The sequence below is a fragment of the Cupressus sempervirens genome, chromosome 6 (genome assembly GCF_028749045.1).
Source record: "Cupressus sempervirens isolate cs-2001-9-10 chromosome 6, ASM2874904v1, whole genome shotgun sequence".
In the NCBI taxonomy this organism is placed as follows: Eukaryota; Viridiplantae; Streptophyta; class Pinopsida; order Cupressales; family Cupressaceae; genus Cupressus; species Cupressus sempervirens.
This window is the reverse complement of record NC_143123.1, coordinates 64,056,520-64,083,393: the sequence shown is the minus strand read 5'-3', so window position 1 is coordinate 64,083,393 and position 26,874 is coordinate 64,056,520. Positions and strand designations below refer to the sequence as shown.

Sequence of the window (26,874 nt, the reverse complement as noted above, 5' to 3'; positions counted from 1 at the left end):
GGCCTAAAATCCGAAGGTTCAACTGGGTCATAGGTTACCCACAACTTTTGGTTGATCCAATGTTTCTCCAAAATTGCTCAGGGTTTTAGGACTTAACGCAAATTAGGGTGCAGATTTTGGAGATAACAGTAATCTTGATTCATGTAACAATATTTGTAGAGGCTATCGACAATGTGAATCACTTCTATATTGAAGTCTTTAAAGCCTTTTTTGCTGCTGATTTACCTTTATTAACGAAACAAAGTTGTGTCTCTTAGTACACACTTCGATACCATGATGTAGACTAGTTATTCTTATTCTTAAAACAGTTTGTATTGAATGGGTATCAAGCAACCTGCACCCAATAAAACAAGTTACACGCTTATTCAACCTAGCAGACTGCTAGCACTTTAAAATTGTTCCATATATACATCCGATGACATGTTACCATGTTATGATTGAGAACAAATTTGGCTTCAACTTCCACATCGGATATGGTAGTCGACTTTAACCATGTGTTCCAAAGCATACTTCATTGTGTCTCCTATGTGTTCAGTGAGTCATTTTATTAGTGCCACGACCACCAAATATTTTGATTAAATATTGTGGCCACGAAATCATTATGCTGATATCCTCTGTAGACTTGAATCCAGGAACCTCTGTGGTTGCCGATTTCATCTGCTGGATTTGACAAAAATAATATAGAGGAAAATGCCTCCACTCAATATTTGATTAAAATAACAAGGTCTCCTTGTATGCTTGCTTGACAAGAATAGGTGATGAAAAAATTTCAGCCTCATTCCTTCATCGAACACCAAAACACGTACATCAATTTTTTTTTAGGACTTAGAAATTTCTTTTTCATCTACCCATCCCAAGCTTTGCTTTGATACCATGATGAAGACTATGCTGAATTTGTTAGAAATAGGAAATATTGAGAGGGGGGAGGTGAATCAGTATTTCACATACTTTAGCCCAAAACTAGATATCTTTAACAACTTTATAACATGTATAAGAAAGTAAACTAACTATGCTGAACAATAAACATAACCATGCAATAAGAGAACTCATAACACCATATTTTGTTAACTAGGGAAACCTTGGCCAAGGGAAAACCTCGGTGGGGATGCTACCCACAAAATGATCCACTAATCAAAAGTATCTTGTGAAAGATATTGACCCTGTTAGGAGTCTATTACATCCGTATAGTGTCTTGGTCCTTGTTAGAGGACTAGGCCTTGTTAGAAGCCTCAACCTTGTTAGGAGTTGATATATACATATACAAAATGTATGCAAGATGAGCCCACTGCCCAAACTTGCAATGTACAATATAGTTCCTTTAATACAAAGAGATAGATACAAAAACCTCTTTACACTGTTGCTGATATCTTCAATATTTGATAATTGCCTTGTTGCTTATCACATAATTTGCATTCCTTTGATCATACATCAGAATTCGCATCACATAGCATTATATCAATATCGCATTGCATTACTTGATTACGCAGTTAACTTCGCATTCACAATCTTTCCTTTATACCTTGCTATTTTACAATTATTTGCCGAGTTGACCTTTATGCCTTTATACACTTTACAAAATACAAAATTAACTTTTGCCCTCTTAGGGTTAACATTTAGGATGTCGTCCTTAATTATTTAAGTAATTATTTCATAAACAAAATAATTCCTTAACCCAAAATACCCATTTCTTTATCATGCTCTGTTTTGCCTATATACTGTTGTAATTGGTAATCTAGCCATAACCCTGCTCGTACAGTCTGTACAATCCTGCGCACTCACATATATCATCATCATGGTGTCAGGTAGCCGTACCTAACTTCACACGTTTCTATGATAAGACTGTGAAGCTCGCCAACCAAAACCCTATCTGTTCTACCAGATAAATTGTATGATACTCAGATAGTTTTCTAAGTATACATGCCATAACTTCATCTTCATGATCTGCCCATTTTATATGACTGATATGTTTTCCATAAATAACAACATCGAAATGTCTAACCTAGCCAAATTGTCAACAATCTCCCCCTTTGGCATTGATGGCAACAAAATTGGCTAAGTCTTCAAAAACAAAACTTCTTAAAATTGGCCTTGACAAAATTTCAAAATTTTAAATTGTGGATCATTACATATTAACCATCTTTCCTTATATCCCCTAGTTACATTATAACTCCTCCTTTGATTATAATTCTAACTCCTGTTTACTTATGTCTATATATACAATTTTCCTTATCACTCCCCCTTTGACATCAATGGCAAATGTGTCAACACCTATGCACAAGTCAAAATTTTGCTGCATTACCTTCAAGGTTGCTGCTGGCTGGAAATCCGTGGGATGCAATCATAAAAGTTCTGTTTCAACATGGTCAGCTCTATGTCCCATTTTTCCTTCACTACTTCTGCCACACTCAAAATTGCACATGGAGCATAGCATTCTATCTCTACTGCATCTAAATCTGTATAGGCAAACTTGTCATAGATGCCTTAACTGCCAAGCATTCTTCTAGCTGTCTCTGTATAAGATCAATCTTCAATTAGCAAAGAAAATCTCTTCAACTTCATCTCCTTCTGTAGCTCCAAAAGCTTGATGTCATCTAATAGTTTTGCTGATTCTGCTCTCAAGATCAACGATCTTAGCTGAGGGATTCTGTACTTCATTTTTAAGTGCCTCTAACTCACCGAATTTGGTGCTCAGTTCATCTGATATGTCCCTGATCAAAGTGTGTGCTCCAACACACTTCCCATATACTATCTTTCCTTCTGATAGGCATTGCCTTAGTTCCTTGATCTTTTCATCAAGACTCTTCAAGTCTCCTCTTAATTGTCACAAACTTTATTGAATATCGTTGCATCATGTAGAGTTTGTGTTTTTACAACTGCTTGAATTACTGCTTTTGCTTTGTCCTGTGGATCTGCCTCTGTCATCTGCACTGATATGGTGTTCTATGGTCTATTTGTCACTTCCATCAGTGAACTTTGCAGACTCTTCACTTTCATATTCTTCTCAATAATTTTGCTAAGTGGTGAGATCAATTCTATTTGATCATCATCATCTGCTCCTGTAAGCACTGATATTGTAAAGGGTGTCCTAGAAGAACTAGGTACACTTGCCTTCTTTTCTTCTTCCTCCTTTTCCTTCTTCTCTTCCTCCTCCTTTCTCTTTCCTTCTGCTATCATTTTATTCTCTTCTTCCTTCTTCCTCCTTGTTCTTTGTCTCCTCTTCTTGCTTCTTTCTTTTTCTCCTCTTCTTGCTTCTTTCTTTTTCTCCTCTTCTTCTTTCATCTTTTCTTCTTCTCTTTTCTTTTCTTCTTTTGCTTTCCTCTTCTCGTCTTTTGTTCTTCCTTTCTTTTCTTTTCTTCTTTTATTCTCCTTTTTTCAAGTCTCTTCTTTTTCTTTGTCGTTGCTCTTTTTCTCTTCCTCATCTTTTGAATTCTTGTAGGTGACCAAATTGTCAACATTTGTACCATAATCCTTAAATGGATCCTCTGCTGTGTCTAAGGTGATTCTTGTACCGTCCACTTGCATGGTATCAGTACCTATAGTAACTTGCGGAGTTAATTCTGACACTGTTACTGCTGCTTCCTATTCTTGGCTTGATGTGAAGGTCATGAATTTTATAATAGCTTGTTCAGTTTCCTTGTTCACTTCTTCATAATTTCCTCCCATTATCAAAATTGCTCTTCTCTTGTTTCTTAGTAAGGGCTTAGTACCCTTCACTATATTTTCAATATGTTCATCATTCTTAACTTAACACAATTTCATTATCATATTTTCTCTAATTTTCGTGTCTTCATCAATTACTCCTCTTTCTGTTAATTAATTTGTCATATAGGTTTTTAGGATTTTGATCTTGAATATCTTCAAATTTCTTATTAGAGAGGATCATATGTCTAATAATGACATTCTCAAGCTCTAATTTCTCAATGCCAATGTATAAGTGGTAATATTTGTTTAATTACACAAAATTACTTTCATCAATGATCACGCAATTCATTTTCTCAATTTTAGGCTTCCAAGCCTTTCCTCCTTTGATCACTCTCTGATTGTTCTTTTTCTGCGTTTTTTGACTCAGTTTCCTCTGCTTTCTTAGGTGTCTCTACCTGACCTTGCGTTTTCTTTCCCTCGAAGGTCTTTAAGTTATTTTGCCTTTTTCCCCACCCAATTGCCATTTGCTTTACTCTTTTATGTTTTAAAGGTTATGTTGGCTCCTACTTAATCTCAGCTAATCTAGCTGACTTTCTTACCTCAATAACTTCTGTTTCTTCTTCTTTTTCTTCAAGTGTGACAACAGGTATGGCTTGAGGTTGTACCTGTGAAACTGCTGCATAAGGTGCAATAGGTGTCTGTGCTGATGGTACTCCAACTGTAACACCTTCTGATGGTCCCGCTGCTGCAAGTGGTGGCACATACATGATACCTTTCTGTCCACTTTGCTTCATTCCAGCTATAGTCTGTCTTACCGCTGCTGCCTCATCAGGGGTCGATGATCTTCTTCATGGTGGCCTCTACCTTCTTCTTTGATGACTTCTCAAGCTGAGCTTGATTAGTCATTTGCATGATCTCCTCAAAGGTTCCAAATTTGTTGAATTCCTCATCTCTTTCTAATTTCAGTATAACTTTCACATATCCTTTAACTTGTTCCTCAGTGACCTCATAACTGAGAGGCTCTATATATAACTGGCTCTATGTAGGTAAAGTCAGTGTCAACCATAAAACATATGTCATTCCTATACTTTCTTACAACTGAGGGTGGAATCCTGTACCTCTGCTTCATTTCTGCTTGAAAGGTCTTCACAACTAGATCCACACTGCTCTCAATCTTGTCAATAGGATATCTTCTGTACAAGTCAATTATCTTCTCAATAGTACGCTTGTCATTGTTAAGCAACTCAGTCACAGATAAGAATGGAAATCTAATGATCGAATGGAAAAACATGTAAGTTATCAGAGATCTAAATCTGAATTGGCTATTCTTAACTTTCTTTATTCTTTCAAAGTTCTCTATCAACTGCACTCTCAAGATTTCACACATATTCACCTTTACTCTTTCTACACACATCTTATAGGCCGCATGGATGAATCCTACTGCCATGTCATCCTCTCTAGAGCTGACACAAATCTTTGATGCCATGATTCTCCATATGAATCTTACATCATTTTGTGTAATCTTGCTGATCACAATTCCTCTTCCATTGTACTCAAACTTAGTATTATGTAGCACAAGTTTCTTTACATTCTTTTCATTCACTAGCATTGATCCTTCATTACACAATCCGGTTACTTCATGAATTAGGTCAGCTGATATGTCTACTATATTATCTCCCAACCAGAACCGTCCATCACGAATTTTGCTCAGTATTACCTTTGCCCAATCCTCATTGTCAAAATCACGTGAAAACAAGAACTTAACTAACTCATTCTGTTCCAGGTGCTCATATCCACTCGTAAAGTTCATGTTTTGGTTGTAAATTAGGTCAAACTCCTTAGTTACACTTCTTTCTCCTACTGTCTCAAATTTACTTTTGAGGTAATTGCCAACGTTTTCTAAATACAAAACTCTGTCTTGGATAACTAAAAATGCTGATGTAGGGTCTTCTTCCAAGGGTTGAATAGGGTTTATCTTCATCTTAGATTTTGCCTCATCCTCAGCATTATGAATCAAACTTCAATCCATGTCTACTATAAATTCTGAACTCAAATTCACAATTTGAACTTCTGAAATTCGTAAAATACCTCAAATTTACAGAAATAGGGTTTATTGGAGAATTCGCTTTAATGTTTCTTTGATTGCCTTGGATTCACTCTCAATTTAATCCTTAACTTGTCACACGTTCAAAATATGCTCAAAATCTCAATTTTGACCCTCAAATGCCTTCCATTTACCTACTCCATTAATTGCGCAAATACGCAATCCGCAATCCGCAAAAAGTTGTTTATTCTTTACTAGTATCCTGTTTTGCTTCGTATAATCACATACGATCTCCAAAACCTTTGCGCTCTTAGCCTTAGCTTGAAAACATCACATTCTACCTCATACTAATTGCGCATATCTTAACTCGCTCTTTGACATTCCTTCTACCTTTCTAATGCCCGATCTTTTATAAAAGTGCTTAATTCAAATAAGATGAATCAAATACAATTGTTGACTTCAATCTGCCTTCAAGTACTTCATTTGAGTGCTCTTCCAACACTACATGTGAACTTGATGGATCCTTAGCTTTGACAGATGCTTCTTTGAATTCTTCTACATGTTCTCTTATATTGTCTTTCTGACTGTCACTGTTGTTATCATTCCTTCTGGCATTTCTGTTCATGTTCCTTCTAAAGTTTGGATTCCTTGTGTTGTTCCTAATGTCCATTCTACATAATCTTGTTATATGACCAAAGTTGTTACATAACTAGCATACTGGTGCATTATTTCCAAATTTGGCTCCAGGCTGGTCAATAGATGCTCTGCAATTTCTGGCAATATGTCCAAAGTTGTTGCACTTGTAACACACAATGTTGCTTCTTATTCCATTGTTTCCTTCGTCAGATATTCTTCCTGTAGGGTTAGTCCCTCTAAACATTCTACTATTGGTATTACTACTATCAAATTTAGGTTTCTTACAATTAGCTGCTCTATGATCAAAGCCATGACAATTATACCAATAAAAATTACTAACATGTTTAAATGACTTACCTATGCAATCCCTTTTCATATGACCAATCTCATTAAATGCATAGTATCTACCTTTGAATTCATATCTCACTTCTTTAGGTGATTCAACTTGCTCATGTTGCTTTAGGTTTGTCAACTTGTTCAAGTTGCTTGACTTGATCAACCTCCTTAGGTGCACTATTAGATTGATCTGACTCAATCTTATTTAGATCTTCTTTATCTTGCATAGGTTGATGAATTTCAGTAGTAAGTTCTTTTCTAGCTTCAGATTTCTTAGCTGACTTTTCTCCAATGAAATATCTAAGACTAGTCTTATCATAAGTTCTCTAAAAAGACATTTGTTCATCAATGTTCTCACTGGTTAGACTAGGTTAACTCTCCTTCACAATAGTATTATACTTCTCAAGTTCTGCATACTGCAACTTCGTAGACTCTAGCTCAGATGTCACTTTAGTGAGGTTGGATCTCAGATCTGCATTCGCGAATTTCAAATCTGACTCAATTTTGCTATCATCTTTCTTCAGGCTCAACTTTAGATCTGTAATCTCAAGTTCATGTTTTAGGATCTCATTTTCTTTCTTCAGTCTAGAAATTTCATCACTTTCTTTAATTTGATCTTTAAGCTCTTTCTTGGATTTGAGATGATCTATCTTATCTTTCAACTTCCAATGTAATCCTTAGCATATTCATATCTTTCTTTCAAAGTATCTCTTTCTTCTATAAGAATATCAATATGCTCAAGAGCTTCTTCTAGGTTCTTCTGCAACTGTTCCATATCCATAGGGATTTACTCAAGCTGTTAAGCCTCTTCTGAGTAACTATGCTCTGATACCAATTGTTAGAAATAGGAAATAGTGAAGGGCGGGGGGGGGGGGGGGGGTGGGGCGGGGGCGGTGGTGGGTATCAGTATCTCATAAACTTTAGCCAAAAATTGAATATCTTTAACAACTTTATAACATGCATAAGAAAGTAAACTAACTATGCTAAACAGTAAATATAACCATGCAATAAAAGAACTCGTAACACCATATTTTCAACTAGGGAAACCTTGGCCAAGGGAAAACTCCGGTGGGGATAGTACCCACAAAATGATCCACTAATCAAAAATATCCTGTGAAAGATATTGACTCTGTTACGAGTCTATTACATCCGTATAGTGTCTCGGTGCTTGTTAAAAGTCTCAACCCTGTTAAGAGTTGATATATACAAATACAAAATGTATGCAAGATGAGCCCACTGCCCAAACATGCAATGTACAATATAGTTCCTTTAATACAAAGAGATGGATATAGAAACTTCTTTACACTGTTGCTGATATCTTCAATATCTGATATTGCCTTGCTGCTCATCATGTAATTTGCATTCCTCTGATCATACATCATAATTCTCATCACATACCATTACATCAATATCGCATTGCATTACTTGATTACACACTTAACTTTGCATTCACAATCTTTCCTTTATACCTTGCTAATTTACAATTATCTGCCTAGTCAGCCTTTATGCCTTTATACACTTTACAAAATACAAAATTAACTTTTGCCTTCTTAGGGTTAACATCTACGATTTCGTCCCTAATTAGTCAAGTAATTATTTTGTAAACTTTGTAAACAAAATAATTCCTTAACCCAAAATACCCATTTCTTTATCATGCTCTGTTATGCTTGTATACTGCTATAATTGGTAATCTAGCCATAACTCTGTCCGTACAGTCCGTACAATCCTGTGCACTCACATACGTCATCATCATAGTGTTAGGTAGCCATACCTAATTTCGCACGTGTCCATGATAAGCATGTGAAGCTCACCAACCAAAACTCTATTTGTTCGGCCAAATAAACTGAATGATACCTAGACAATTTTCTAAGAATACATGCCATAACTTCATCTTCCTGATCTGCCCATTTTATATGACTAATAAGTTGCCATAAATGACAACATCAAAATGTCTAACCTAGCCAAATTGTCAACAAAATCAATATTGAAAAACATTGAATATAGATTCAGAGGTCTGAATCTGAACTGGTGTTTATTCGATCCCCAACAAGGCAGAACATTTATTGATTTCGATGTTCTCTATTGGTGTGATTGATTTGATATTGATATTACCTCAAAGAGGCATGATTACAAAAGGCATGTCAGGAGTGGACATATCCCATGTCTGCTCATGACATGACTTATATTTAACAACTTAGTTAATGTAATCATTAGTTTGTTTAGTTAATACATTGCCTAATATAGCTCTAGGCAAATCACTGGTCTGCTATAGCCTTATAGATCATTTCCTGATCACAAAGAGGCTCATCAATCGTATGATTTGATCTGCTAATACAATTATGTTTAAGAGAGGATAGATATACTCAGATTTGTAAGTGCAGATAGAGTTTCAATTCTGCTATGAGGTGATAGAATTAGTTATATAATTCATTCCTTGAATATCTGACCGAAGCTACAATGTCTTAACACACAGATATCTGCGATATTTTAATCTATGCCTACATCTATTAAATTTCTCTTTATGGTTGCTTTATGTTTTGATCTCCATGTGTCTGCCTTATTATTGACATTAATTCATTAAAGTTTAAACTACAAGAAAATTTGTTATTATCTACATGGTTATGATTGGAAAGATCGACAATTTTTTCTTTTTCACACTTTTCTCTGTATTCTAAAACATTTTCCAATTCACATGCCTGAAAATGCAAAAATCCTTAGTCCTTGTATACACCTTGTTGCATTGCCATGTTTTTAATCCACCATTTATATCCAATCTAAGAGATTATAAGTCGGTTTTCCATTACACATCTTCCCTGTACCCGTCCTTGAGGTCATTGGACTGTAACGATTTAAGAGATCAAGGATATCTCAAATGACCTTGTCCAATAGTCAATTATCTGGCATACCTTTTTAAATATAATTCATGATGAGCATTTAATGTCCTGTATTTTTATTTCTTTAGTTTGAAAATTAAAGGCTTCAACAAGACTATTCAAAAGAGCTCTAGCTCTGCAATTTGTGCGTGGGTTTTCCATGATAAATAGAAATGCATATTCCTGAAAAAAAGTGGCAATTTAAAGCTATCAGATTTCCACAATCCATAGGAATAATGCTCTTGTTTATGGATTTGATTCTGTGCAATTATTAACATTCATGTTTCGAATCACACTTCCTGATTCATCATGAAGATGCCGCAGGATAGCAGGAGAAAGAAAAATGAATTAATTGCTGCTTTAAGGGGTTGTAAATATGTGAATTTATTTATCATAATTGGGCGAGCTCCTCATTGGAGAATATTTATGAAAATTCAAATATTTTATATCTAGCACTTTTTGCTTATATGCTCATCATCATTTTTTACCAACATATGTTTTTCTTTACTCAGGTTAAAATATATTGAGTTAATTGTATGCTTATGGCCTTATTAGAAGCACGCATTGACATGTTTCTCATCTCTCTTGCAGTTAATGTGCAACCATTATCAGGCTCTCCAGCTAATTTTCAAGCTTACACCGCTTTATTGAAGCCACATGAACGGATCATGGCACTTGATCTTCCACATGGAGGCCACTTGTCTCATGGTTACCAGGTAAATACAAAATTATTCTTTCAGGATTGTATTTTCGCATTTATGATTTAATTGGCATCACGATTGTTGTAAAGAGAAGATGGGGGAAAATGGGCATATTTTAGCTGTGTGCACTTGCTAATTTTGTAAATGAGGGGTCATGTGACATTGGTTGTAATTTACATTGTGTCCGTTGCTAGCATTAGACTTGAAAAACCTACAATTAACCTCTAGAAATAATTACTCACCACATTTCCCATGCCATTTCCTTGAGTTTTCCTGAACTATTTAAAAGGTGATTTTTATGTATTATTCTTTTTGTGTATAAAAATATATAATTATTTCCTATGGCTCATTGTGCATTTACAAGAATACAAAGAAATCACAGATTTAACATTTCTTGTATGCGATTAGGGTATTTTAATTTTTCTTACACTTTGGATAATCTCTTCTAGGAGTAAAATTTTAAACCACAGTGGGATTTTTTCTTTTAATTTATACCCTAGTGTGGGTTTAATCAGAAAAGGCATGGGCTATAGCTAAAATAGTATGTCAAGCTTTATAACCTAAGTTGCTGGTATGGGTATGGGAACAAATAAAAGAACTTGGTATCTCGGCATGGGTTATTGTTTTTGTCCTTCGTGTATGTAGGTTTGTGTACATCCATACATCTATACATACATACACAATTTTTTTTGAAGGAAATATACAGAATTGTAAAACTAAATACATTTGATAGTATGATACTTCATCACTTATCAATGCCGAATGGAAAAATGGTAGGGACAAAGATAAATATTAAATGTCAATTAATAGTTCAGAATTTCAAAAACATGTCATATGCCATATAATATATATCATGTATACTTAGGTTCAAGATTCAAATGAGAATCATTACAATACAAAATTGACAATCAAATATAATAATTGTTTCCTATCTTCATCAACCATCAAAAATGTCTAGATCAAGATCTTCATTGTTTGCTTCAAGTTCGACATCATTTAAACTCAAAGCAGTGCCACTTTAACTAGGCACATCATGTGTAAGTATGTCATCATGACCATCCATAGTAACTCTAGCAAGCTCTTCAATTGTTGCATTCATATTGTTACACTGAGGGGTTATTGTTGTCACAAAAGTTTGAACCCTTGCCTAAAGTTTTTACCTAAAGGTAACCTTGTGAAACATGGAAACAATCTCCAAGTTGTGGGATTTGAACAATGTCGGCTTCCTTACTATCAGGGTGCACCTAACTATTCTTAGGGGGAAAAAGGGAGAAGGAGATGCATGGAAATCAAACTATCTAATCTAATCTAGAGGGGGTGATACACCAAAATAGTATGTTTAGTCTTATCTCTGCTTAGAAATGCACTGGTCATGAATATAATCTCAAAATACACTGATTCAATCTTTGCCTTAATCCAATAATCACATGTAGATTAGAGACCAATGAAACGCTATGAGGAAGGAACTTCACTCTATATCATTCAACACCAGATAGATACAGTCATACAGTTGAAGAATGGAGGCGTTACATTAACAAAAGGCAAGAAGGTTTTGCACATGTATTAATGGAAGAATGTGGTATAGAAGAGAAATTACATATATTCAAAGGAAAAGGAAGTTATAGTAACAGAGCATATGATGCAACTGCTATGGAATCGGAGAAAAGACCGACCCTTGGAAAGATTACAAAACTTGCCTTTATAGTTCAAGCATAATTGAGAAGACTTCTGCCTTAAGCCAAAGTTCAACTATTGCCATTAAATTCGCAGAGAACAATCACTGCCGATCCAAAGAAGATTTAATCGGGTTGTGCCCATATGCAGAAAATTATATCCTTCATACCAATTCTGACCCCAAAGAGATAGAAACGATGATCATAACTGCATGGTTGAGTGAATGAATAACTTAGGGTGGCGATAGAACGTCCTTTGTATCAAATAGGCATGGAGAACATCAAAAGGTGGTTGCAGTCGATCCAAGAATTAGTGCGCCATTAAAGAGCCGCTTCTAATAGTGTTCCGATGCGCTAGATCAAATATGTCATCAATTCAACCGTCAAACTCGCCATGTGGCCCAATATCACCGAAGCATTCTACCACCTCGCCTAGTCTTCTATCTTCTTGTTGACTGCTTTGCGTTCGCGGCTTGGCAACTTGTTTTCCTCATTATCCCTCTAATTGTTGCGACCTTGCGAGCAATATGAGAATGGCCCTTCACACCATCACTGCGGTTTAGACTTAACGGTCTTCTAATCGTGCGGTAATGCGAAATTAGTCATCTTGCCTTTGTCGCGTTTTCATAGTTTATTTCTTGGTTGGCATAAAATGTCCGCGACCCTGCGATCATTGAGAACTTAATTGCTAGCATACCTTTCACATGGTTGCGACTCAATCATGGATTACAACTTAGATACTTGCGATGATACGATTGCCTAATTTTCTTTGCTCGCAACTTTGCAACTTTCATTTACTCTTATATAACCATTGCGATCATGCGAAACGGTCAGATCAACCGCCATTGCACCATTGCAGCTTAATTGATTAACTTCAATGCTAACCTAGCGATGCTACACCCAAGATAATTGCTACATCACAGCCTAAAACTTGGCTAACCTTTAACCTTTTGCGATTGTGTGATTGCATATATTTTGCTGCTTCGCTGTTTGAGCTCTGGTTAGCATTGAATCCCTTGCGACTGTGCGAACAAGGGAAGATCGCGACACCGCCACTTGAAACTGAATGTGAGCCCAATGGGCTGTGAAACTGCATCATTTGTGAAGTTAACTGTGTCGCACCTTCGCGGTCTCTTCAACTGTTAAGCCCTAAGTGCCTACGACCGTGCGAAGAGGGTATTTCACATCGTCGCAACTCAGAATCCTTCCTTTGATATGCAAAATAAAATAAAATAAGGGCTTAGGGATATAAAGAAAAGTCAAAGGCTTATGTCGTATCCCTATTGGCTTGCATGACAATTAATGAATGGTCCAACAGACGTGAACATGGCTGTCACCTTGAATAAGTGAAAAATTCGGAAGGGGGACAAAAATGGTTAACATTTCTGGTGACTTGTCATGTCCCCATTTTGGAGGCAATTTGATTTAATTAATTTAATTAATTAGGTTGTCCAAAATAATGAATATTTTATGAGGATGACTAATTAATTATTTTAATTAAATAAATAAGTGGTATTAAGTTAATTATTTATAAAGTTATCAAATAAATAAATATTAAAAGATAACTTTATATTTAATTAATTTAATAAAGTGACTTGAATTATAAAATATTTTATAAAGTCACTTTATAAAAAAGTCAAGAGTTCCCCTTTTGAGTACATACATGGACTTTGTAAAAGGAAAAAAAGAAGTAATATTAAAACTCATGTATTATCCCACATTGGCAAGACGGAAGCATGGAGCAAGTGAGGAAGGGATTAAAAGAAAGAGGATAGCTCTCATTTATTCATGCTTGGAAATATCAAAGAAATTGAGGAATTTTCTGAAGATTATGTCTCAGTAGTTTGAAGGACGAAATCCTTTCAAGCTGGAAATCTTGACGCCATTGAAAGATATGGTCTTGAGATTCAACATAGTAGCAATCCGAAAAAGAAGATACAAAAAAGCAGTCCGAAAAAGCGGAACCGAAAAAGCAGGTGGAAAAAGCAGGTACGAAAAAGCAGTTCGAAAAAGCAGGCCGAAAAAGCAGTTAAAAAAAAAGCAAAGCAGAAGGGGCAGCATTGAAGAAAATTATTACAACCATCTACAACCAGGTTCCTTTGTTAGTATTGTTTTTTTTAAGGTATTATAAGTTTCAGCTATAAGTGTGCATTATACTAGCATTGTCATTTTGTAATCCATGTAAATGCCAAAGTCTTGGCCATATTTCATAAGCATTGTATTAGAAATTTCATTGCAATTAAGAAGATAATAGTTGCTGGTGTCATTTAAGCAATTCAATATCATTATTTATCAGCTAGTTAGTTTGCATACCAACTGTTTGTAAAAATGTCAGTTGGCTGTAGGTGTTCATTTCTCATGCTTAGATCATATATATGCACTAAATATTGTCAAAATTTGTAGCACACTCATGTTAGGTCATTTTGTAGTCCATTTTGAGTCTTCTAGCACAAGATTCTTATTGATGCAAATTGAAGAAAGAGTCATTTAAAGCAAGCTGAAATACTATATCAGTCATATGTTCCGTGCATGTGAATTGTTTGACAAAATTCTTTGAGCCTTCAATCAGCATCTTTGAGAGCAGATTTGAGGAGGGTCATTACAGTGGTATCAGAGCTTGCTTGCAAAGTGTTTGACGAAATGTCAAAACAACTGAAGTATAAAGATTTTTGGTGTTTGAAGAAGTTATAACCTATTGGGGTTATTACAGTGGTATCAAAGCTATAAGTCCTGCCATCCTGTGGAGGTCTTATAGGGAATTTGGAATAGCCAGATAGAGAGAAAAATGTTTGACAAAATGAATGCCGGTCCAGATCAGGGAAAGGAAAGATTCTTACAATTATTAGACACCTTAGCACAGGGACAGCGATCAGCAGAGCAAAGAGCACAGGAACAGAGTCAGAGATTTGAGCTTATGATGCAGATGATGGCTTGTCAAATGGGGTTGAATGCTAATGTGGGTGGAGGAAATAATCAGAATGGTAATAACCAGAGTGGTAATAATCAAGATGGGATACATAATAGAGGCGAACAAGTTGGGAACAATTTCGGTCATGCACCCCAGCAAACTAGGACAATGAGTTCAAGGCTCATGGTTCCCACATTTCCTCCTAGAACTCCAGAGCAGCCCGTACTAGAGCCCCAGATCACTAATATACAGGACCAGCTGAGGAGAGATTGGGAAGCCGGAGGTCCAGATTTTATTGCTGCAATTACCTTTAGGGAGTATATAGATGTGCGGATGAAGCATATGCCACGTGGACATGACAGGAACCAGAGCTATGAGCTACGAAAGAAAGTAGGGAAACTTCAGTTACCATATTATGATGGCTCGGGGAAGTCTACAGCAAGAGCTTGGGTTCAAAGGTTTGACCCATACTTTCAAATGAACCCTATGCTTGAGGAAGAAGCTATTAAGTATGCAGCAATTCACCTAGATGGGTTAGCACACGAGTGGTGGCATCATGGTATGGTCACTACGGGTCATGCACACATTACCTCATATGTGGAGTTTAAGGAGAGACTAATTGAAAGTTTTGATAGGCCTAAGGATCGTACCTTCCCTATGATAGGCAAAAACTTGTATGAGGAGTTTAATAGACATGTTGATTCGATACAGGGAGACATTAGCACATCTTTAGGTAATGTTTTATCTGCATCATCTTCACAGGCAGAAGGGGTTACAGATGTTGTGCAGATTGAGCCAGTTGCATCAGAAGGTGATATCACAAACACACCGGATTGCGTGATTGACAATGATAGTGATTATAGCACAATTGGACTGGATGAAGTTACAGCAGTTGAGGATACTGTCATGTTTGAGGATAGTACAGTTGATCAAAAAGTGAGCATTCAGGACTTTGCAGAAAATGAGTATCAGGCACAGTTGGATGCTTCTTCACATGAGATAGAGGCTAGTAGCTCTTCACTTGGTTTGGCAAGCCAGCTGAAGACGGGGACAAGAATATTGTCGCGACTTTATCTCATCATGACAGGATGCATGGATTGATTGAGAATCACATTTGGATGGTTCAACTGCAGGAGAGACAGAAAGGAGCCACAACAGGTTCTTCTTGCGACGACTTACAACAGATTAAGGAAGGCATGGAGGCAATGAAGGTAAGTTACGTACACCTACTTTTAGATCGTGATCATCTCCTTAATCTTGCAGGGATCTATTTAGATGCATTGAAGAAGAAGGAGGAAGAGGTTGACCGGCTTTCTCATGAGCTAGAGGATACTCGGAATTCTTTGGTGTGTATTCAGTTGGCTCTCTAGGATTCTGAGAGACGTGGACGAGCTTTGTCTTGAGGTGAGCTCAGTTCGGGAGTTAGCGCATATAGTAGGGACTCAATTTTCTTTTACAGTCAGGTCACATGTTGATGATTTCTCAGAGATGACAGAGTTTACAGGAGAGTCCCAAGATCTGAGTATTACAGATGATAGCTATTCTGAGGTTACTCCTTTGGACAGTGTACCAGGGATAGAGTATAGGAGTTCGACCAATCGGCACAATCATGTGTCTAGTCAGCTGAGAGTTGGCAAGCGAGACATTGCTATTGTGTGCGAACATTTTGATGCTGCTCGCCAGTTGTTAGCAGTTTATGGATGGGGGTCTCCTACTAGTGATGAGCAGGGAGGCAGTTACCTTTCCTTGACAGAGATCCACTCTTTATGGAAGGCAATCAGGATTCTGAGACAAAATTATATGCAGTTGGTAGCCAACAGAGATTATCTTATGGAGTGGGGGAGTACAACATACGAAGCATTATTGGCCAAGGAAGATGAGGTGAGTGAGCTTACTCAGCAGCTCGAGGTGACTTCTGAGATTCTTGAGAGTACACAGTTGGCTTTCGAGGAGTTACAATTTCATTTGGCCAAGGTGACCGTGGAGTTAGAGCGGCTGCAGTCTTTACCAGATTCTGTACAGTCACAAGCTGTGGTGTCTGGTGATCCGAGGATGTCCATGGTCGAGATTGTCAAAGACGGTGGAGATGGGAATGCATCCATCCTTGATACTAACATTGGCATATTGGGTTCGTTCCCACTAGAGTCAGGATCAGTTGAGTTGGGTGCTGCAGCAGATTGTTGTGGTATGCCTGACATGGTGGTGGCCTCTAGTACTGATGGCACGGAGACTAGAGATGTTGTATCAAAGATCATGTGTGATATTGGTGAGCCGGCAGTTGGCATGGTTCTTGCTAGTAATACTACTCCCTTGGTGATGTCTTCGGAGGTAGCAGTCAGTTCCAACATGGCTAATGATCGATTGCAGTCTGAGCCACTGACTAGGATTGGTGCATTCTATCGGCATTACACTGTGAGGTATGCTCATCAATTTACCTTTGATGACCATATTGATGAGATGATGATACAAAGATGTACTTTGGTTCCTAGTGCTTGTCATCAGTTATGGGACGGTTTGACGCCTCAGGATGAGAGTTGTGATGGACATGACATGGCGATAGGTTCTGCGGTTGACAGCTTGATAATACATGACTTAGAGCAGGAGTTTGGGAGTGATGCTTCAGCGGTTGTTGTTGTTGATTCTACTCCTTTAGCTATGACATCTCCTGACTTAGCTGGTGATCAGTCACAGTGGGTTGTATCACTTGTTCATGGTGAGCTGTTGACTGAGGTTGGTTCTTTTTATCAGCATTATACTGCAGGGTATGTACATCAGTTAGCATTTGATCCTTGTGTTGAGGAGTTGATGGCAGACAAATTTGGTTTGGGTTCCATTTCTTGTTGTTTATCTTGTGATGTCTTTTCACCATCAGCGATGCATGGGAGTTATGGTTATGAGACAGTGGCCGATGATCTGCAGAGTTGTGTTGATTGCAGGAGTTGTACAGTGTGTGGATTCTCCATACTTGGTACAGTTTCATTCGGGAGCGTTCACCATTGTTGCAGAGTTGCATTATACATTCCGTATAGGCCAGTGGGATGCGTTGATGGTATTTACTGTGTTGGCAGTTTGATTTGCCCACTTTACTTGGGTTCTGATGTTCTAAGAGTTTGTGTCTCGTGGGTTTCTGACAGTGGCAGTTGTGATTTTGGAGTTTGGTTGAGCTATAATTATCAATTTGATTATGGATTCCTCTTGGTTATATTGCAGAGGATATTGCAGGAGCCTATGTTAATTAACAGTGGTATAGTTCATGACTACATTTGGGATCCAGGCGGATTGATTGGTTTATTGTTCAGCCATTGCTTGGGGACAAGCAATTTCAGGAAGGGCGGACTGTCATGTCCCCATTTTGGAGGCAATTTGATTTAATTAATTTAATTAATTAGGTTGTCCAAAATAATGAATATTTTATGAGGATGACTAATTAATTATTTTAATTAAATAAATAAGTGGTATTAAGTTAATTATTTATAAAGTTATCAAATAAATAAATATTAAAAGGTAACTTTATATTTAATTAATTTAATAAAGTGACTTGAATTATAAAATATTTTATAAAGTCACTTTATAAAAAAATCAAGAGTTCCCCTTTTGAGTACATGCATGGACTTTGTAAAAGGAAAAAAAGAAGTAATATTAAAACTCATGTATTATCCCACATTGGCAAGACGGAAGCGTGGAGCAAGCGAGGAAGGGATTAAAAGATAGCTCTCATTTATTCATGCTTGGAAATATCAAAGAAATTGAGGAATTTTCTGAAGATTATGTTTCAATAGTTTGAAGGACGAAATCCCTTCAAGCTGGAAATCTTGACGCCATTGAAAGATATGGTCTTGAGATTCAACATAGTAGCAATCCGAAAAAGCAGATACAAAAAAAAGTCCAAAAAAGCGGAACTGAAAAAGTAGGTGGAAAAAGCGGGTACGAAAAAGCAGTCCGAAAAAGCAGGCCGAAAAAGCAGTTAAAAAAAAAGCAAAGCAGAAGGGGCAGCATTGAAGAAAATTATTACAGCCATCTACAACCAGGTTCCTTTGTTAGTATTGTTTTTTTAGGGTATTATAAGTTTCAGCTCTATGTGTGCATTATACCAGCATTGTCATTTTGTAATCCATGTAAATGCCAAAGTCTTGGCCATATTTCATGAGCATTGTATTAGAAATTTCATTGCAATTAAGAAGATAATAGTTGCTGGTGTCATTTAAGCAATTCAATATCATTATTTATCAGCTAGTTAGTTTGCATACCAACTGTTTGTAAAAATGTCAGTTGGCTGTAGGTGTTCATTTCTCATGCTTAGATCATATATATGCACTGGATATTGTCAAAATTAGTAGCACACTCATGTTAGGTCATTGTGTAGTCCATTTTGAGTCTTCTAGCACAAGATTCTCATTGATGCAAATTGAAGAAAGAGTCATTTAAAGCAAGCTGAAATACTATATCAGTCATATGTCCCTTGGATGTGAATTGTTTGACAAAATTCTTTGAGCCTTCAATCAACATTTTTGAGAGCAGATTTGAGGAGGGTCATTACAGTGGTATCAGAGCTTTGCTTGCAAAGTGTTTGACGAAATGTCAAAACAATTGAAGTATAAAGATTTTTAGTGTTTGAAGAAGTTATAACCTATTGGGGTTATTACATGACTCAAAGGGGGTGCTTGCCTGATAAGCATGGACTAGTGACCTTTAAGCAATCCATTGGGTTGGAGTCACAAAAGATCAAAGTAACGAGACTCGGACCCGGCTCGAACTCAACAAGGGTAACTTGACTAGTGACCTGGCTCGGACTCGCCTGTGACTCGACAAGGTGATAAAACCCTTGAAATTTAGAGATTTTTTTGGATTTAAATTAATTCCATGCACCCATTCTTGAATAAAGATTAAAGACACAATAACATCATAAAATAGAAGGTAATTTGATCACATACGTAACATACATTGATTACGTAACCACAAAGGCAAAAAAAATAAAAATCAGCCAAGTCAGATGAGTCAGCCGAGTCACCTAGGCGAGTCAGCTGAGTCACCCAGTCGAGTTGACCCGCCGAGCCAGGGTCATGACCCAGTTGAGGTAACTTGACTCGTTGACTCAGACGACTCATCGAACTCACGGCGAGTCTCGTTACTATGCAAAAGATGAACCCTGTATTTTGTCTGAATCTGCACATAAATTTGCCTCTTCTGCAACTGCAAAACTTCAAAGCTTGACATCTCTCGAAGATGGCTTGTGCCCGTGCACTTATTAAAAATAGGATACTACTTCACTATACACAAGAAACCTTAACCTTCTCTAGAAGCAAGGTTTAAGGTGAATTCCATTAAGTGGAATTGGTAGAGCATCACCATTAGGCTTGGATAGCTGAAAAGCGTCGTCCTCCTTACAATTGGTGATAACATAAGGGCCACTCCACATAGCATCAAATTTGGAGTGCCTACCAGGTTTAGCTCTATCTGCATCCCACTTGAGAACAAGGTCTCCCTCCTTGAAAACCCTAGCTTTAGCCTTTTTGTCAAGACTCTTTTTGACCTGTTGCTGATGTGTCTCAAGTGTCTGCATAGCCTGTTGTCTCTTTTCTTCTAGTTCAATCAATTCTGCCATCCTGATTGTCATAGCATCATCTTCAACTAGCCCGAACTGATGAGCTAATTCAAGGGAGGGGAACTCAAGTGAAACAGGAAGCCTTGTTTCTCTTCCGTATACTAGTATGAAAGGTGAGCTCCCAATTGCTCTCTTAGGTGTAAACCTATTAGCCTAGAGAGCTGTCCTTAACTTTGAATATCAACACCTCTGATTGTCCTCAATTGTCCTTTTGATAATCCCGATTAGGTTTTTGTTAGAGGACTTAGCCAAGCCATTCCCTTGAGGATAGTAATTTGAGGAAGTGCTTAAATAAATACCATGGTCAGCTGCCCAGGAGCAAATTTGAGTTCCAACAAAGGATTTGACATTATTTGATATTATTGTTGAAGGGACACCAAACCTGGTAACAATTCCATCAAGGAATCTACTGAAGTCTCTGTGGCATCCTTCAAAGCTACTGCTTTTGTCCACCTTGTAAAGTAGTCTGTTGCAACTAAGATCCACTTGTGACCAGAGCTGGAAGGTGGATTGATTGGACCTATAAAATCTAGCCCCCATTGGGCAAATGGTTGATGAACTTGAATAGGATGAAGGGGAAGAGCTACTAGTCTTTGTTTACTTGAAAAGAAATCACACTTCTCACATTTCCTTACATATTTATGACAGTCATGGAACACAGTTGGCCAATAATAACCAGATTTCATGATCTTCATGGTTGTTGTTCTAGTTGAGAAGTGGCCACCACCAGGGCCATCATGAAACTCTTTGATCATTCTATCAGTTTGATCAGGGTTAATGCACCTTAAAAGGGCTCCATTGAGATCTCATTTGAAAAGAATCCCATCCACTAGGACAAAAGAATTGACTGCAATCTAATTGTCTTCTTTTAGCTCTATCTAATCCTTGTGGATATCCTCCTCCCAACAAGAAGGTTGTCATATCATGTATCCAACGATTCAGATTTTTATCCCCTGCTGGTTTTGCATCCTCTATAACTAGAGCAACTTCCTCAGTTGTCTCCTGGGATGAAATCATCTGCTCACACAGTCCTTTACCTCTTACCAGCTTGGTGATATTGATATCTATGTCATATTTCATGACTTTGGTGATCCATCCAGCTCTTTTCTCATTGATATCCTTGTTCAAGAGGAAATTTTTTACACTTGCATGTGGAACTAGGAGCTAGACCTTGTTATGTGATAACAAGTGTCTTAATTCCTTTAAAGCTCTTATAACAGCAAGAACTTGCTTTTCCACATAGCTGTATTTATCTTCATAATCCTTTAGCCCTTCACTAAAAAAGGCTATAGGTTGTTCTTCACTTGCATCATTCAACTGTGTCATGATAGCTGATATGCTTGACTTGCCTCCAAGTGTATAGAGAATGAAATCCTTATCAAAGTTGGGGTTGACAAGGGTAGGAGCTGATGCTATTGCTGCTTTGATCTCTTGAAAATTGGCTCTCCCCTCCTTTGTCCAAGTGAAAATCATATTCTTCTTTAACATGGCTGTGAGAGGCTTGACCATGGTAGCAAGTTTAGGAATGAATCTTCTTACAAAGTTGATTCTATCAAGGAAGCTTTGTAGCCCCTTCTTATGACGAGGAAGTGGAAGAGAAAGGATTGCTTTTGTTCTTTTTGCATCAATGGTTAAATCATCTTTAGACACAATATGTCCTAGCAACTTTCCTTGATTGGTGGCAAACACACACTTGCTTGGATTCAAAGACACCATATTTCTGCATTTGATGAACACTTGCCTCAGATGACCAAAATGATTTGCCACATTCTTGGAGTAGAATGTTATGTCATCAAGGTAGACTAGCACAAATTTTTCAATCATGCTCTTGAAAGCCATCTCCATTGCTTTTTGGAAAGTAGCACCTGCATTGGTTAGTCCAAAAGGCATTTTGCTATAGGCATGGGTGCCCCATTTAGTAGTGAAAGTAGTCTTGTATCTATCAGACTCTTGGACTAACACTTGGTTATAACCTGAGAATCCATCTAAGAAGGAGAATCTTTCAAAGCCACTGATTTTGGATAAGATTTGCTTCATAGAAGGGAGAGGATGGTGATATTTAAGAAAGGCCCTATATGTCTTTGATATTTACACATAATCTAACTTCCCCATTCTTCTTCCCAACAGGAACAAGGTTGGCTACCCAAGAGGAATGCTTAATAGGAAAAATAATATTAGCCTCTATTAGCTTAGATAGCTCTTTTCTCATCATAGGCTCAATCTTAGGGTTGACTGGTCTTTGTTTTTGTCTGACAAGTTTTGCATCACTATTCAAGTCTATGGTGTATTGAAACAAACTTGGGTCAAAACCTTATAAATCATCGTATGTCCATGCAAATACATCATTGAATTCTTGACTTAATTGAACAAAAGTTTCTTGTTTAGTCTTAGAGCATACCTTTCCCAAACTGAGAGTCTTTCCATCAGCAATGGCCACTGGTATATGATCATCTTTATTTGCAGCTAGGTTCAGACCCTTGCTCCTTGCTTGATCATCAGGATTGAAGATACTTTCTAAGGTGATTAGACCTTTAGGCAACTTGAAACTGAGATTCATGATTTGATCACCATATTGGCCTTGTAGCTTGGATTGATTCTGCTCAGAGAATTTTGCTTCACTTTGCAGAAGGTTGACGATTTGTACATTAGAGTCAAACACCTGCCAATTGGTATGATTGTCTGGAACAGCAGGTCTTACAACCAGTTTGATGTGTTGATCTCTTTTGTCCTCAACATGTTCTAGTACATCATAGTGAGCACCTATTGTTGCAAGTCTATCAACATGTTTGTTATCTCTCCTAGGGACACTTTGGATGTTGAATTCTTGAAAGTCCTCAAGTAGATCCCAAACTCTGTGTTTATATGATTTGAGCTGATTATTCTTGGTGATGTTCTGGCTTCTTAGTTGTCTGTCTCCAAAGACCTTTCAAACTTTGATTCTCCTCTTCTGAGTAAGTTGGAGGCCTTGAATCAATGCTTCATATTCTGCTATGTTGTTGGTGCAATTGAATTGGAGTCTATAAGAGAAGTAAAACCTCTCCAAACTAGGGGAGACCAACATCACACCAGCCCCTGAGCCATTCTTGTTTCTTGAGCCATCAAAGAACATGCTCCATAATCCATCAATGTCCTCTGTTTTCATGAGACTAGGAATAGGAGCACCCTTTTCCAATATACAGTATGTGCCAAGGCCTGTCTCTAGAGCTTCCTGTGCTGGATCAAACTGAAATTTAGTAGCCCATTCATCCAAAAGATAATTAGGCACCTCTGCTAAGGGAGTGGTAGGTTCATGTATTATGCCTCTTATCTATCTCATGAATCAAACAATTCATGTTTATGGGACTAGGTGTGTAGGTCTCTATGTGATTAAGGGCCAGAGGCTTTGCCCTTAAAGAAGCTCTAGTCCCATATCTTGTCCTAAAGAGCATATAGGACCAATCTGCTGCAATATGACAACCTATCTGTGCAGTGAAGTCTCTAAAAAGACAGATGGCAAAATAAGGTTCAACTTCAGCTACTGATATGTCTTGAGTGATAGTACAACCAAGGCAAGCATGTAATGCCATTTCCACATTTTTAGGATCCCTACAACTCTAAACAGAGCTACCATCGAATTAAAGGACATCCCTAACCATTGGCTCATACCTAATATCTAGGAGATCAACTATACTTTTAGGCATCACAGAACTACTAGCTCGAGAATCTATCATGCAATTATGAACTAGCTTGTCCCCTATAGTCAAAGAGACATAAAAGGGAGGAGGCCTGATTTTCTTACTTTTGTCTCCTTCCTTTGTTGGTTGCACTAGGCTTGTTGCACCATCCTCACTGATTGATTGATTTGTCATCTTTATACTCTTCAACTCCTGTTGGAGTAATTCCAACTATGATGGCATAGTAGTAACAACATCCCACATAGGAATACTAACATTGGTCCTCTTCATTTGATCTACAATGTTGAGAGGAGTGCCAACTACTTTGACTGGAGCTTTGGGGCTGGTAGGAACTGCTGATTGAATTTGAGCAGTTTGAGGTTTAGTAGACCTCCTGTTGCCGACATCTTGCTTTTGTTGGTGAGCAACATTTGGTTGTGCATTTGTAACTGGAAGCTGATGAGCAACATCTATAGTTAAAGCCTGATTTGATGGAGGAGGTGTAGCATTTTCGATAGCTCTCCTTTTGCTTCTGGTGTTATGAGCAATGACATCATAGCTATTATGATTAGCATGGCAGTGCTCTTCTGGCTGATGGTTCATAAAAGAACAATCACTTTGTTGCTGCAGATGGGAAGCATTAGTAGATTGACTGGCACTACATGGTCTTGTGTGACTAATGCCTGAGATGGTTCTATCCTTTGGCATATGCAACACCCATAGGAATAATTACAAGGACAAAAATCTTATTCATGAGCAAGGTTGTCTTGAGGAACTAATGCCCTTATTGTATTTGTGCTTGTATTTGCTGCAGAGGCACTACCCCCTGGTCTATTTTGGTTGTGTGGAACATAACCCCTACCTTGATTTGGTGGCCTATATATGAGATACTGGTAATGAGGCTGAAAAGGCCTGCTGTTTTGAGCATGTTGCCTTTCCAAGGTCACCACCTTGTTGCTCATCTGTTGCATCATTGAGAGGTTGTCCTCTAGCTTCTTCTCTTGGTCTTGCAACTTCCTGTCTATATTTTGCATCAGAGCCTGCATCATGTCCTTCAACTCTCCTAATTCATTGTAGGAAGTAGAGGCTATTGGGGCTATTGCGAGAGGTTGACTTGTGGAAGTGGTAGGGATAGGGGCTACTGTGGGTTGATGAGTAGGCATGTCTGGGAAGAAAGGCATTGGAGGCCTTGGAGCCAATTTCCCCCCTTGAATTAGGATATTCTCTACCCTTATGGCAATTTCATATGCAACAGGCAAAGTGTCACCATTCATAGTTTGCACTGTGGTAGCAATATCACTATTGAGAGCTCTAAGGTAATGCAAAAAAGCATTACCAGGAGTAGGCTTGACTGCAGTAGGTATTCTATCCCATGTCTTTTGAAATCTGTAATTGAAATCTATCATACATTCATGAGGTGCTCTTTTAATGGTAATTAGCTGTTCTAAAAGTGAGAGGTGATCACTTTTATCTTCAAAATGTTTACAAAGTCTTTCACCTAACTCATCCCAGTTAGTGATAGAATTGTGTGGTGATCCCCTATACCACTGTAAGGCTTTTCCTTTTAAAGATGAACCTAGAAGTCTAACAACAATATCATCTTCTGTAACACCATGTATATTGTAGATATTTGAGACTTCTTGGATGTGCTCTATAGGAGAGATGGAAGTTTCACCAGTAAAATCAGGTAGGCTTTTGAGAGCAGCTACTGGGATATCATGTCTTTGAGCTAGGACAAGAGGACTTCCACCATTGAAGGTGGCAAAAACTTGATTTCTAGGGAGAGCCATATGGAACAATGATCTATTTAGATGAAAAGATGGTACCCTAGGCTATGATCTATCGATAGGAGTAAGAAGAGATCTAGCTGGTGTATGTGTTGCTGCTGAACTCCTAACTAGTGATAGAGATAATCTATTTCTCTTTCTTCTAGGATTTGAAAATGAAAGAAGATGCCCTTATTTGAGCTTTGGGCATGAATCACAACAATTTTGGTTTGAAACCAAAATGTAGAAGTAGAGTCACCAAGTGCTTGAATGAGAGCCCCTTGAAGGCTTGAAATGCTAAGAGCAACACTATCGCCTCAGCATGAACTTGAAGTTCTTTTCTTTGGCACTAGTGAACTAGTAGACTTAAGAAATGCTTCAATATTTGTCCCACTGGGTGTGCTAAAAACTGTTGTCACAAAAGTTTGCACCCTTGCCTAAAGTTTTTACCTAAAGGCAATCTTGTGAAACATGGAAACAATCTCCAAGTTGCAGGACTTGAACAATGAGATTGAGTCTTCGGAGAAGGCCAACTTCCTTACTATCAAGGTGCACCCAACTATTCTTAGGGGGAAAAGAGAGAAGGAGATCATGGGAATCAAACTACCTAATCTAATCTGGAGGGGGTGATACATCAAAATAGTATGTTCAGTCTTATCTCTGCCTAGAAATGCATTGTTCATGAATATAATCTCAAAATACACAGATTTGATCTTTGCCTTAATCCAACAATCACATGTAGATCAAAGACGAATGAAATGCTATGAGGAAGGAACTTCACTCCATATCATTCAAGACTAGATAGATACAGTCATACGGTTGAAGAATGGAGGCGTTACATCAACAAAAGACAAGAAAGTTTTGCACGTGTTAATGGAAGAATGTGCTACATCAGAGAAATTATATTCATTCAAAGGCAAAGGAAGTTACAGTAACAGAGCATATGATGCAACTGCTATGGAATCAGAGAAAAGACTGACCCTTGGAAAGATTACAAAACTTGCCTTTATAGTTCAAGCATAATTGAGAAGACTTCTGCC

General features: G+C 37.7%; 1 protein-coding gene across 2 annotated transcripts in view; it reads left to right on the top strand.

Moving 5' to 3' along the window:
- The window catches only part of LOC149551141 (serine hydroxymethyltransferase, mitochondrial-like), a 68,222-nt gene that overhangs the window by 18,386 nt on the left and 22,962 nt on the right, over nt 1-26,874 (top strand). For both annotated transcript variants that reach the window (XM_089786712.1, XM_089786711.1), the window contains one exon: nt 10,123-10,247. In XM_089786712.1, the coding sequence (XP_089642838.1) occupies nt 10,123-10,247 (125 nt within the window). The remainder of the gene's footprint in view (nt 1-10,122; nt 10,248-26,874) is intronic.